Source organism: Colobus angolensis, unplaced genomic scaffold (assembly GCF_000951035.1).
Source record: "Colobus angolensis palliatus isolate OR3802 unplaced genomic scaffold, Cang.pa_1.0 Scaffold175, whole genome shotgun sequence".
In the NCBI taxonomy this organism is placed as follows: domain Eukaryota; kingdom Metazoa; phylum Chordata; class Mammalia; order Primates; family Cercopithecidae; genus Colobus; species Colobus angolensis.
Window position 1 is genome coordinate 1,037,640 of NW_012114877.1, and position 13,053 is coordinate 1,050,692.

Genomic DNA, 13,053 nt, shown 5'->3' on the forward strand with positions numbered 1-13,053 from the left:
TTGTTTTGTTTGTATCCCCAAAGACTGGAAAGGGTTAACAACAAAGCTTATTGGTTTTTCAGGGGAAATGTTAACACTGCAGCAGAAAAATTAGACAGCACCTTAATCGAGTGATTAAAATTAGCTATCGGTGAGACTCAGGTGGACCATGTGCCTCCAGGTAAGGTACGCTGAAAAAGATACATCTCCTTTGGTGCATACCAGCCAAGGCTATGTAATCTGAATTTGATCATGAGGAAACATCAGACAACCCCAGAATGAGAAGCGTTTTATTTTTAAAAGCTGGCCTATACTACTCAGAAGTGTCAATTTTATGAAACAGAAAGAAAGGCTGAGGAACTGTTCCCAATTAAAGGAGGCAAAAGAGGAATGACAATGAAATTGACTCAAGGGGCAACATGATACTAAAGGCATTATTGGGATAACTGACAGCATTTGAATATAGAAGGTAGAATAGATAAAATTGTTTCAATGCTGTATTTCCTGAATTTGATTACTATACTGTGGCTATATAACAGAGTATTCCTATTTTGTATACTAAAGTATAAAGCCATGAAGAACAACATGATGTATGAATCCTACTCTCAAATGGTTCCGAAAAGTGAAAGTGTGTATGTAGAGAGAGAGTGATAAAATAAATGTGGCAAATATTTAAAATGAAGTATTTGGGTAAAGGGTATACAGAAGTTCTCTGTATAATTCTTGCAACTTTTCTGTGAGTTTGTAATTGTTTCAAAACAAGGTCTTATTGTCTACCTCCTTGCTTGTTAGCCCTTCCAGCTGCAGGACCCAGAACACCCCAGCTGTAACCCTGGCATTCAGCTACTCTGTTCCTGAGTGAGCACTCAGGTACAATGAGGGCTTAGCCACTATGGCCTCCAATGCCTGAACTGAAGTTTTAAAAAACATTAACACATACAGCCAAAAAAAAAAAAAAAAATCATTATTCATTAGGTTTTGATCACATCATGTACAAATTACTTCCTAGGGATGAGGAAGCTGTTATCTAAATTACTGATCGTGGCTATCACATTTCAATATTATCTTTCCAATCTCCTTGATTATATTTTGTTTTAGAAGAGCAGGAAGACGGAAGAGACTCAGACAGATGTCTTCTCAAATGACCTAGCACATTACTGAATTCCACAGGGCTGCATGTTTAGAGGTATTGTTATTCAAGAGTGGCCTATTTAGTAACACAGAAACTAAATAGGCATTATTGACTTACTTCATTTAATAGCAAAGAGGACAACTAAACCTCTCTATATGTTGTTGCTGAACTTGTCTGAGGTTGTGGCATTTAGTGATGGACATGAAACATCTTAACAAAGTTACAATTTGTGTACACACACACACACACACACAATGGCGCTGCCTCTGCCAAGAGAAGATGGGGGTCAAATGGAACTAAAATTTTCTAACAATGCCTATGAAACATACTTAGCTCTTTGCTTTAAACAATTTAATTGAGCAAAATAATAGGCAGGAGAACAGAGTGACCAACAGCTGGGGTTCCACCATCAGCCCTGGATTCTTCCTTACTCCATCATCTATTCACTCCATGACCTTGGATGAGTAAATGATGTGCCTGAACTCCAGTTTCCACATTTGTAAATGGGGATAATAATTACTTTTACTTTAAATGGTTGTCATGAGGATTGAATGAGAGAGAGAATGCAGGTAAAGCACATAACACAATGCATGGTATGTAATAAATAACAAGTGTTACTGCAATAATCATAGTGGTACCAATGAAGGAGACACATGAGGATGAAAGTGATGGTGACTGCAGTCTCTTGAAATGTTGGCAGCAGCTCTAGAGGATGCTTTAATCTTTTGCCAGGACAAAGCTTGTAAATAACTGCACACAGGGTAGAAATTCTAGGAATGAGGGGTTGGCCAGAATCTATGGAGTCGTAGGAGAACAGCCACAGGAGGAGAGCAGAAGCCACACAGTTACGGACTACGTCCTATGTCCTATTAGATAGGCACTATGCCCCGCCCCTGCCTGCCACACACACAGGATGCCCATGGCCATCTCAGTGGATCCCCCGGGGAGCTACCTCTCCACTGTCTTGTTTATTGCTCCAAATAAAATAAATGTGGCACTCAGCTGGCTGCCACTTTTCCAAATCAATTCCTTTGGCTTCCAGGTGACCCACAGAAAAGCAAGGCTTTCCACCAAATGAGAAGAGTCCTATAAAATTTTAAAAACTGGCAGAATATACAATATTTGGTTCAAAAGGTACAGCTGACAAGATTGCAGCAGGTGTAAGATAAGCAGAAAGAAACTCATATAGTCATTATATTTTATTGTAAGGTATAAAACGCTTCCTAAATCATCTGAAAAAAAGGGTTTGGAAGACTAGATCCCTGTGTACTAAATTTCTTAAATGACTATTAAGGCCCACTCAGGACATTAAAATAGTCATTCACAGCCACCTAACGATTTGCCACACACAGGGCAACGATCAGAGGTTGCTCATGAGAGACCCCACATTTACATTAATTAAGACACAGGATCCCAAAAGTCAGGAACACTCTCTGACAGGAGTGTTTTCTTACTTATTTCTAACACGAATCTAAGCTTACTAAAGACAAATAAACAGCTTTAAAAAATAGAAGATTCAAATGAGTGCACCACATCTATGGTTACCTGACAATAAATAAAGCCACACAGAAACTCTTGGCTGCTCGGAGGTATGAAGGACCTCATAGATTATCAAAGCCACCTACCCACAACATAAACAACTCTTCACATCTCCAGCTTCCCTGCCAAATGGTCTGTTGGCTCATGCTTGTCAGAGCACTTGCTATCTCCTAAAATGGTACATTGTGCTCTGGGACTTAGAAAGTCCTTCCTGCTGCTAAGACATTTGCTTCAGTGTCTCTTCACTGTCAAACGGGACGTATTTCCTCTTTCATTGGGTGTTCAAATATCGGAAGGCAACTGTGGCATCTATGTTTATTTATCTCTGTCCCAAACTGTCATTAGCCACTTCTCAGATACCCTTCCTGGACTACGAGAGGCAGGCACAGGCTGAGTCTTTGATTATAAGAAGTCTTAAGTTGCATCTACAGAATGGAACATCATAAGCATCATACAAGTGACTCTTCGTGGTCACTACCTTTCTGTTTCTAAGGTTTCCAAGCTGTTCTTTTATTGAGTTAGTCTGGTGAGACTATAATAGATGAAATGTTTGGATAGTGAGAGTCAATACTGAAGGAGAGTTGGACTCAATTTATCTGAGCTCTACTTCTTAATATGCTCCTTCTTTAGCAGTTTCTCAGCATCAGGAAAGAATAAGATCTTGGAGAAAGCAGTTATGAATGTCATGGGCACCGCTCTAGAAAGCAGTGTGGTACAGAAGAAAGAAATTCTCTAATAAGGCCAGCCAGAAGTTAGATCCTACCTCTAACACTTAGTTGCAGCTGCCATTTCTATTTAGGACAAATCCTTGGTTTCTACATCTGTACATGTAGACAATGGGCGCATCTGAGGAGTGCTTTAAGCAAGGAGAAAACCTACTACCACAGAGCACCTAACAAATAGTGAGACTCATTTTCCCCCCTTTTTAATTGGAAATCAAATTTTAGGTGAATTTTCTTTAAAATGTTAACATTCCTAATATATCTGGGAAACTCTGATCTTCTGTAATCTGCAGAAGTTTCAAACCTCACAGGATGCCCATGATTTTACAATACTTTTTAACCCATATGCCATCTGAATTGATTTAGATACATTAGGTAACTTTACTAAATGATCCTACTTATGAATCTAATTGCTCAGCACATTTATGCTGAATTCTAATTTATGAACAATAAATTATTTGGCTTTTTTTTGTTGAGTCATATATCTCTTTTAGCTTTTTAATCTATGAAAGAGGTATCATTGTAACACAATTGGCTTTTTTATTCAATGCTTCCATAAGCTGAAAATGGTTCATAAAATGACCACTCAATAATTACTACTCAAACACAGAGAAAGAATCCAGGAAGAAAAGAATAGGTAAATACAGTTTTGATTTTGTTCTATTTAGCTTTCACATTTGTGAATAATGATTTCCTTCACTTGTAGGAAAAGTGTCCCTAAAACATCATTTGCTTCCCTTCCAAGTCAGAGAACACAGATATCCACTTCCATTTGGAACACTTGACCCTAGTCCTGTCTTGTTCCTTGCTTTGCCATCCTAAATCTACTCACCAAGTTTGGTCATTTCTGTTTCTGCTAACAGAGCACTCTGTCAGAAAACCTTCCTGTAACAATAAGCAATAGTATGGACTCTTTCTATTCAGTGTAAAATAATCAAAGAAAATAACTACAGAATTTGAGAATCAAAAGAGTCAGGACAACTACTATATGACATTTAACAGGTTATCAAGGGCCAGAGAGGTTAATAAATGAAGTCGAAGTTCCACGGCTAGTCAGTAACAGAGGTGGCCTACTTAGCCAGTATAGAGGGAGCTCCAAAAAAGGCTTATTATTTACATTGTTTCTTAAAGTATGTTCCTCAGAAACTTAAATTCCAGGATGTTAATAGCTGTTGGGAATAGAGGGGAAGATTCCCAAATAACATTGAAAGTCACTGAGTTAAACAAAGCCAACAGATTTTTTTGTTGTTGTTGTTGTTTGCTGCAGGACTTCTCAGGGCCTTTATTATTTACTACTCTTATGTAAATCCAAAAGGAGACCATAGTCAGCAGTGTTTTCCAAACATTTTTAATCATGAAGTTTTTGTTTCGTTTTTAGAAGTACTGTATGCGCAAAGCGATCCATAAAATTATTTTGGGAAACGTAAAAACTAATATATGCAACAAAAATTACTTAAGACTTTTAGGTTTCAATACATTTCATTCTCTGCTTCTATGTGTGTGAACATCCACACAAAGACAGAAACATAAGCCAACAACTGGTTCAACAATATGCCATAAAAATCAAACTCACAGTCTATAATATAGAATAAGGACTTCAAAACTAGGATGGGTGTATATTGGTTCCCTACCATTTGATCTACAAAACCAGGAGAATTCAGATGCATTTAACAAGTTGAAGGTCACAGAGACTATGTTACATCACTGGGATTCTTGCCTTTAGTTCAGCTGCTTTGGAATTGTAGTCAACAGAATAGTGATGCAGTTGAGAAAGTACAACAGATACTGTCAGTAACAAAATGAGGTTTACACAAGAAGAAAGGTCAAGATGCTTCGAGTCTGAATGTATGAGAAGGCATGCAAGGTCACAGGACTTAGCACAAACCTGAGAGCTGTCTTTATTCTCTGAGGCCCCCAAATTACCATCTGTGTAAGAGACTCCCTGAACCAGGGAAAGGAAGATCTTTCCATCTCTGCAAGTGTACTCTAAAACCACAGGAATGAAACAGCTTGTTAGGCTCCCTGTGGAATTTGCTGTCTGTAAGCCCACAGGGCTCAGACGACTGTTGAATCCTTTCTCCAGGACAAACCTTGGCCCAGGCTAGGTATGTGGCAGCTCTGCAGCCAGCAGGTTTTCACAAAGTGGGAAAGACAGAACTGCTGGCTGGGGCCCATTACAGACTTTCAACAAGGTAGAGGCCTCTGCAGGAGGACTGGATCAATGGATCCACTCAATATGGCGACCTTTGTCCCACTGCGGAGGCAGCTTCTTCAATGCAGGTGAAACTCCAGACATTTCCTCTGTGTAGGGAGGCATTATTTTCTCATTTTTTTAAAGTTCATATTATTAAAAAGTAACAATGTTTTATAGGAATTTCCTCCCACAAAACTTAAGATGCCCTAAATGCAGCTGATCATTTTAATTCTTCAAATTCTTTGAAGAGCCTTTAAGGGTGGGCCAGGTAACTCTTGCCATTTCACAGATGGACTGTACAATAGCACAGCAAAATACTGGCAACATTCTAACAGTAATTAGGACAAGCGTTCAAGGTAGCAATCTGTATAAACGATGAAATGGTTTCCTTATAACCCACCTCATATCCAACATGTAAGGGAAGAGAGAGCTGAAATAATCGGTAATGTACGAAAGAAAAATATGAAGTAGGAAAGGAAGGCAATAGAGAGAATATCTTTTATCTTCCCACATTACACACTGCCCTCCCACTGAAACATTTTAAATCCATTTTCTCTTTAAGAAATAATACATGAAAACTGAAAACAAAGGTAAGCAGAAAGATAAATAAGAACTTATAACTCCAGCCTCCATCACTAAAATGTTGGTATATATCCTTCCAGACTTTTTAGTATACCTATATATGCTCGAAATAGAATCATATCTATATATTGCTTTGTAATCTTACATTTTTACTTTACATTTTATGCTGAGGACATCTTTCTATGTCTATAAAAAATAATCCTGGCCACTCCATCTGTAAGAGCAGAGAAATACCAGGTAAGGAATACGGACTATGGGGTCAAACAGGTGAGAATTCAAGTCTCATGTTGGCTGCTTTATAACCATGTGACCCTCAGGAAGCTGTTATTTTGTCTAAGTCTCAAGTTTCTTATTTATGCAATAGAGATCACAACGATACCTACTTCACAGGCTACAGCTAGAATTAAAATAATGCATGTAAAGTAATTAGCAAATACCTGACACGACAGTTATGTGCTCGATGTTAACTAGCTATCATTATTAGCAGTAGTGAATATTCTATTATATTACATTTTTGAAAAAATTCCATTTTCTATTGTTTGGCATTTAGATTATTTTTATTTTTTTAACCTTTTATTTTGAAATCATTATTGACTTACAGGTAGTTGCAAAAACAGTAAAGTCCCACATACCCTATACCCAGTTTTTCCCAGTAGTTACACCTTACACATCTATGATACAATATAAAAATGTAGGAGTTGACATTAGTATAATCTACAGATTTTATTCAGATTTCACCAGATTTACATGCACTGATCCGTTTATATGTGCGTGGGTATGAGTAAATGCAATTTTATCACATGTCCACATTTCTGTAACCAGCACCACAATCAGGATACGGAACTTTTCATCACTACAAGATCCCGTGTGCTCCCCCTTTATAATCACACTCCCCTTTACTTCCTCCATCTCCATAATTATATCATTTCAAAATGTTTATGTAAGTGGAACCCTATGGATATGGTTTGGCTGTGTCCCCACCCGAATCTTATCTTGAATTGTAGCTCCCATAATTCCCATGTGTTATGGGAGGGACTCAGTGAAAGACAATTGAATCATGGGGGCGGTTTTCCCCATACTGTTCTTGTAGTAGTGAACACGTCTTATGAGATCTGATGGTTTTATAAGGGGTTTCCCTTTTCACTGAACTTTAATTCTCTCTTGCCTGCCACCATGTAAGACAAGCTTTTTGTCATCTGCCATGATTGTGAGGCCTCCCCAGTCACATGGAACTCTTTATAAATTACCCAGTCTCGGGTATGTCTTTATCAGCAGCATGAACATGGAGTAATACACCTATACTATGTAATGTTTTGAGATCGGCTATTTTCTCTCAGCATAATGTCCTTGAGATCCATCCAAGTTGCTATGTATATCAATAGTTTGTTCCTTGGTATTGCTGAGTAGTACTCGATTGTATGGATGTACCACAGTTTGTTTAACCATTCATCTGTTGAAAACCACTTGAGTTTGTTTCCAGTCTTTGGCCAATACAAATAAACTTGCTCTGAACATGGGTATAGATTTGTGTGTGGACATAAATTTTCATTTATCTGGAACAAATGCTCAGAAATGAGTGTTGGGTTGCATGGTAAATGCATGTTTAGTTTTATACAACACTGCCAAACTGTTTTCCAGAGTGGCTACACCATTTTACATAGCTACAAGAAATGTATGATAGATTAAATTCATATGCATTTTCACCGGCATTTGATACTATATTTTCTTTTAACTTTGGCTCTTCTAATAGGTGTGTAGTGATATCTCATCATGGCTTTAATTTGCATTTTCCTAATGGCTAATGATGTTGAATACCTATTTCTAATTTTTGATGTGACAATGCAAAATGGATACTTTGGATAAATTCTAAGTTAATTCCTACAATGAATTCTTCAAAGTGGAATTGCTAGATAGGCAGATTTTTTAAATAGTGGGAAAATAATATCATATTGCCTTCCAGAAAATTACCAATTTACACTCCCATCAGCATCACATGAACTGCTCAGCTTTGAAAGTACTAACTCTCTCTCATCGTCTCCCCTACAAGGTTAAAAAGACGGTTCTTGCCAATACATTCTCCACTACCAGGGAAATAAAATAAAAATTAGGTTTCCCTAAATCTTAATGGAGCAGAAAATGAACCAACTAAGATACCCTCTCTAAGGACATCTCACATTCAGACATGCATTTAACATTTTCATCAAACACATTAGGAAGAAAGAAAACTCATTTACCTTTATGGGCAATATGACACAGATCTTCTTGCATTTTAGAAAACTCTGATGAGGTTTCAGAGCCATCAGAATAATTTTTCTCTTCTCCAAAATCTAGTGTTGACAAATTAGGATTGGAGGAGTGTAGTCTTACTGGGCCAGAAAACGGTTTGGGGACCTGAAGTAACACCAAAGGGAGATACTTCTTTTCAGATGCAGATTGCTTAGAATATTTACTTGATTCTAAGATTGAAATATAGTAACAGAAAACATTTTATAGGTAGGTCTTTCTACTGAGTGATAACTTATTTTTAAAAACGAGAACTCAAGACAACACTTTCCACAGCAACTTGCTTCTTGTGAGCTAAAAATGGGTGAGAAATCACATATTCTTTTGGAAATGATAGAAGCATTAAAGCTTAGGTTGAAAATGACAGCTAAAGCTGCCAGGCTTTCTCATTTATACTCAATTCCTTCCTCCTGGCAATAATCATCCATGTATCCAGGTGGTTAGTAATGGATAGGTTTAAAATGCTTTCTCCTTTGTACCTAGGGCTTCTACAAAACAAATGACCCTCATTTGTACATGGACCTTCTTTACTTCCAAAGTGCTTATCTTCAGTCCATAAACTACTTTGAACCAAAGAGTATACAAGAGTGTATCAGGTGACCTAACCAGAAGCTTGAGATTGATGTTGATTCTAAAAATGTTGCAATTTAATATGCAACCGTTAAGCTGTAAATCTTGGCCTGTGGCTTAGCTGTGCACTGGGAAAGCTCCTTGCATGCATGACACAGTGAATCCTGGATGAGGGATTGGGAGTTTGGAGATAAGAGGCCAAGGAGAATCTACACCATGTCCTGTGCCCAGAGAATCATGCCTGTGGGCTTAGAGGGATGACAAATCCATGCAGCATCAGCAGAAGACATAGGTCAGAGCACACAGTAACTGCAGCCACAAAACAAGGCACAAACACAAGCAGGGAAGAGCACAGGCAGGCTCAACAGTGAAGATGGGGAAACCAAAAGCCCTAGAAATGGCAGCAGTCCCTGCAACCTCACACCCTTTTTCCCTTAGAAAATATTCTCTCCCTTGCCCACGATCCATTATGTGCATATCCTAGCACCCAGACAGTCTAAGTGATTCAATTCATCTCTCTGCAGAGCACATTGGAAAGAACAACTACAGAATATTCACTCATCTATTCTCCTAGCTGAGTCAAGGCAGCTCCCGGCACATGGCATACAGAGCAGGGCCAATGAAGAAACCAGTCTGTCGGGGGAAGCCATGGTTACCTGCAGTGTTCCTTTAGCATCTTTGCCAATAGCTCTGGACCGCCACCTCCTTTGTGGTCTTTTTTCCTTTTTGGGACTTTCAAAAGCTCCACCCTTTGTTTCAAAACAGGAAAGAGAGCACAGACAGTAAAGTCCACCAAACCGACAAGGATAAATGCATAGCAAGGTGACTACCTCCATCCCCTTGACTTTGGCTGAAGCAACTGACCACAGCATCCCACTGTTAGTGAAAGGCTGGGAGGAGAAAGGAAAGCAGAAGAGGGCCAGAATGTCAACAGAAGAGGAGTCGGGCTCACCTGGATGGCGTTGATAGCTGGTGCCGAGTATGTCCGATGCAGGACATCCATGCTTTGCAGGAGCTGGCTCATTTCTACCAGGTAGGCATGACAGTGCGCCAGGTCTGTGGGGGAAAAGAGGACAGTGCTCACAATGCTCCACTAGCAAGAGGGATCACTGTGCTGTCCCCATGCCAGCTACTTTTCCTTATTTATCTGTAGTTGATTTTCTTTTTTCATCTGTAAGGATCGGAAATTTTACTTCCCTTTTTACAGGAAAGGCTGTAGACTCTAGTGGTTAAGGGCACGAATCTTGAGAACCAGGCTGCCTCAGTTTGAATCCACTTAATGAACTGTAACTATTGAGAAAATTGCAAAACTGCATGCCTCAGCTTCCTCATCACAAAGATGGAGATAATTATATATGTAGATCACAAGACAGTTGTGAGAATTAAATGAGTTGATATTGCAGAGTTCTTAGAAGAGTGTTTGGCACAGAGTAAAAACTAAATAAATCAGCCATCATCATCATCATAAGTTTAATCCTGTAGTAATATGCTGACACCATCCACTTGTCAGGACCTAATGCACATTAATAAAACTAAAATGAAAGTTGTACCAGTCTCTAAGGAAAACTTTGTCAATCACGGACCTGCCTGAGGATCATAATGAGCCTCTGCAGATGGACCTGAGCGGACATAAGAGGACTCTCCAACCAGATCTCAGTTGCTAACCCAAAAGATAGTCCATAATTTGCTGTTCGCCGGATGCTGATGGATGTTTCTGCTAAAGAATACAGGCCCAAATGCCTTAGGCTAGAGGCTCTCACACTTTGATATCATCAGGATCACCTGGAGACCTTGTTAAACCATAGCTTACTGGGCTCTACCCCTAGTTTTTGATTCAGTACATCCGGGTTGAGCCTGAAAATGTGCATTTCTGGTAAGTTCCCGGGTGGACGCTGCTGCTCCAGAGACAAGGTTCCAGCGACTGCTTTGACAAGCTGTCACTCAGTAAAGCTCATGAGTGATGTTTATTGGAGGGGCAAAGCCTACATGGTCCCAAGGGTGATACTACCTAGATTCAACAAGAGATAATGCAATTTTCAAGGCTGCCACCTGGTATTTTTTTCTAACAGTGGTTCTCAATCATGGCTACACTTTTAAATCAATTGGAGAAATCTTCTAAATTATATATGCCTAAATCCCACCCCCAGACAATTCAATCAGAGCACTCCCAATCCCGCTGTGGATCTTTTTGGTTTTTAGTTCCCTAAGTCAGTCTTAGCTAATTAAGGTTGAGAATGCTGAGCTTCCTTATGGCAGGCGCCTTATCAAAATCATTTGGGGAACTATGGAAAATTAGTGATACCAGGGCCCTACCTCAGACCAATTTAAAGAGATGATTTGAGACAGAGGACTGGGAATGGGTATTACTGCATTTTAAAAGTCCTCTGGGTGATTCTAACGTGCAGTCAGGGTAGAGAACACCTAAGTTGTGAAGATCTCCATCTGATCACCCCCTCACCTCTAGCACAATGATTCTCAGTCTTGGGTGTGTGTCAGACTCTGCCCTTGGAGACTGACTTAGAGGCCCATGTGGAAATCAGGCATCAGTATCAGGCATCAATACTGAAGGAACAGAAGAAGAAACCTGTCTGCATGTACAGCCAGGTGAAGACGCAAAGATCTGCAAGGAGAGTGTCTCTTGTTGATGATGGGTGCAACCTCTACAAGCAAAATATGGAAGGGAATGTGGACAAGCAAAGGGGAAGGACACAAATGCACCTGAAGTGTAAACATCAAACCAGTATCATCTAATAGCCACGACAGAAAGCAGAGGTTTCAAGTCACTCTACCTTTGAAGCATTTTTCCATGTCCTCTGAAGACTGTAACCATAATGGAACTCGTGTCTCACCACCGCAAGAAAATGATACATTGCTTCCAGTTTGAAATAAATTCTGCTTTGATATACTGCTACGCTGTTCCACAGATGACAAAAGCACATTGTAAATGGAAACAGAGCCCAGCAGGGACATGTTAAGGTAAAGGATAACAGAGTGGGTTAGTCACTAATGGACACCATTTGCCTATAACGAGGAAGAAGCTTCTAGCTAAGTACTAGGGCCTCTGACTATCACCCTGGTTTGGCCATACCATGCTATGATATGGCATGCTTGAATGGTGGACTTCATTTTCTTCTTTTATCACATATTAATAATACCACCAAAATAATAATATGAATGTTTGGAACTATTTTGCAATCCTGCATAGGTATATGCAGACCTACTGTAGTTTACAACCAGAAAAGGAAACCAAACTCAAACCAGTCAGGACAAAGCCAGTTCATTCAGAGATGCTAAATTCCTCCTTATTCTTCAGTCACCGTCCCCTCCAAATAATAGATGCTCATCTGGTCTTGCTTCTGACTCAGTGGGCAAACAGACTAATTAAATACCACCCCAAGCCTACCTGCTTGTCCCTGAAAACCTTTCCTTCTTCGGAATCAGCTCCCAAGATAGGACTCCATGAAACAAAGCCACCCCGTTCTCAGATTCATTATTGGCAAAACACTCATTACCTTCCTACTTGAAATGGAGTCAAACACCCCAGATGCAGAGTCTGCGGTGGTGGACCCTGAGAAAAAGTGATTAACTTCATGTGGAAACATGGCAATTTCATTCTGACGATACATTCTGTGATGGCGAAGTTTCGATACCCACTCATCAAAGACTTCTTCTGATTTGACCTATGATGTATTCAGTTGAAAAAAGGAAAGAAGAGAATCACTCAAGGGAAGGAACAATTACTCATCAAATTAAGGCCACTCCCGAAATCCGCTTTTTCAGTTGGCACATAATTTCAACAGCCAGGTGCAGTGGCTGATGCCTGTAATCCCAGCAATTTGGGAGGCCGAGGAGGGAGGACCACTTGAGCCCAGGAGTTTGACACCACCCTGGGCAACATGGTGAAACCCTGTCTCTACAAAAAATACCAAAAAAAATTAGCCAGACATGGCGGCACACGCCTGTGATCTGAGCTACTCGAGAGGCTGAGGTGGGAGGATCACTTGGGCCTGGGAGGTTGAGGCTGCAGTGAACCGAGATTGGGCCACTGCACT

At 39.8% G+C, this 13,053-nt stretch overlaps 1 protein-coding gene across 1 annotated transcript in view; it reads right to left on the reverse strand.

The window, feature by feature from the left end:
- OSBPL3 (oxysterol binding protein-like 3) overlaps positions 1–13,053 on the reverse strand; it is a 191,184-nt gene that overhangs the window by 56,544 nt on the left and 121,587 nt on the right. Inside the window, exons 6-10 of the mRNA XM_011938557.1 lie at positions 12,514–12,681; positions 11,791–11,914; positions 9,954–10,057; positions 9,658–9,750; positions 8,383–8,539 (exon numbers count right to left, since the gene is read on the reverse strand). Coding sequence (XP_011793947.1) covers positions 8,383–8,539; positions 9,658–9,750; positions 9,954–10,057; positions 11,791–11,914; positions 12,514–12,681 — 646 coding nt within the window. The remainder of the gene's footprint in view (positions 1–8,382; positions 8,540–9,657; positions 9,751–9,953; positions 10,058–11,790; positions 11,915–12,513; positions 12,682–13,053) is intronic.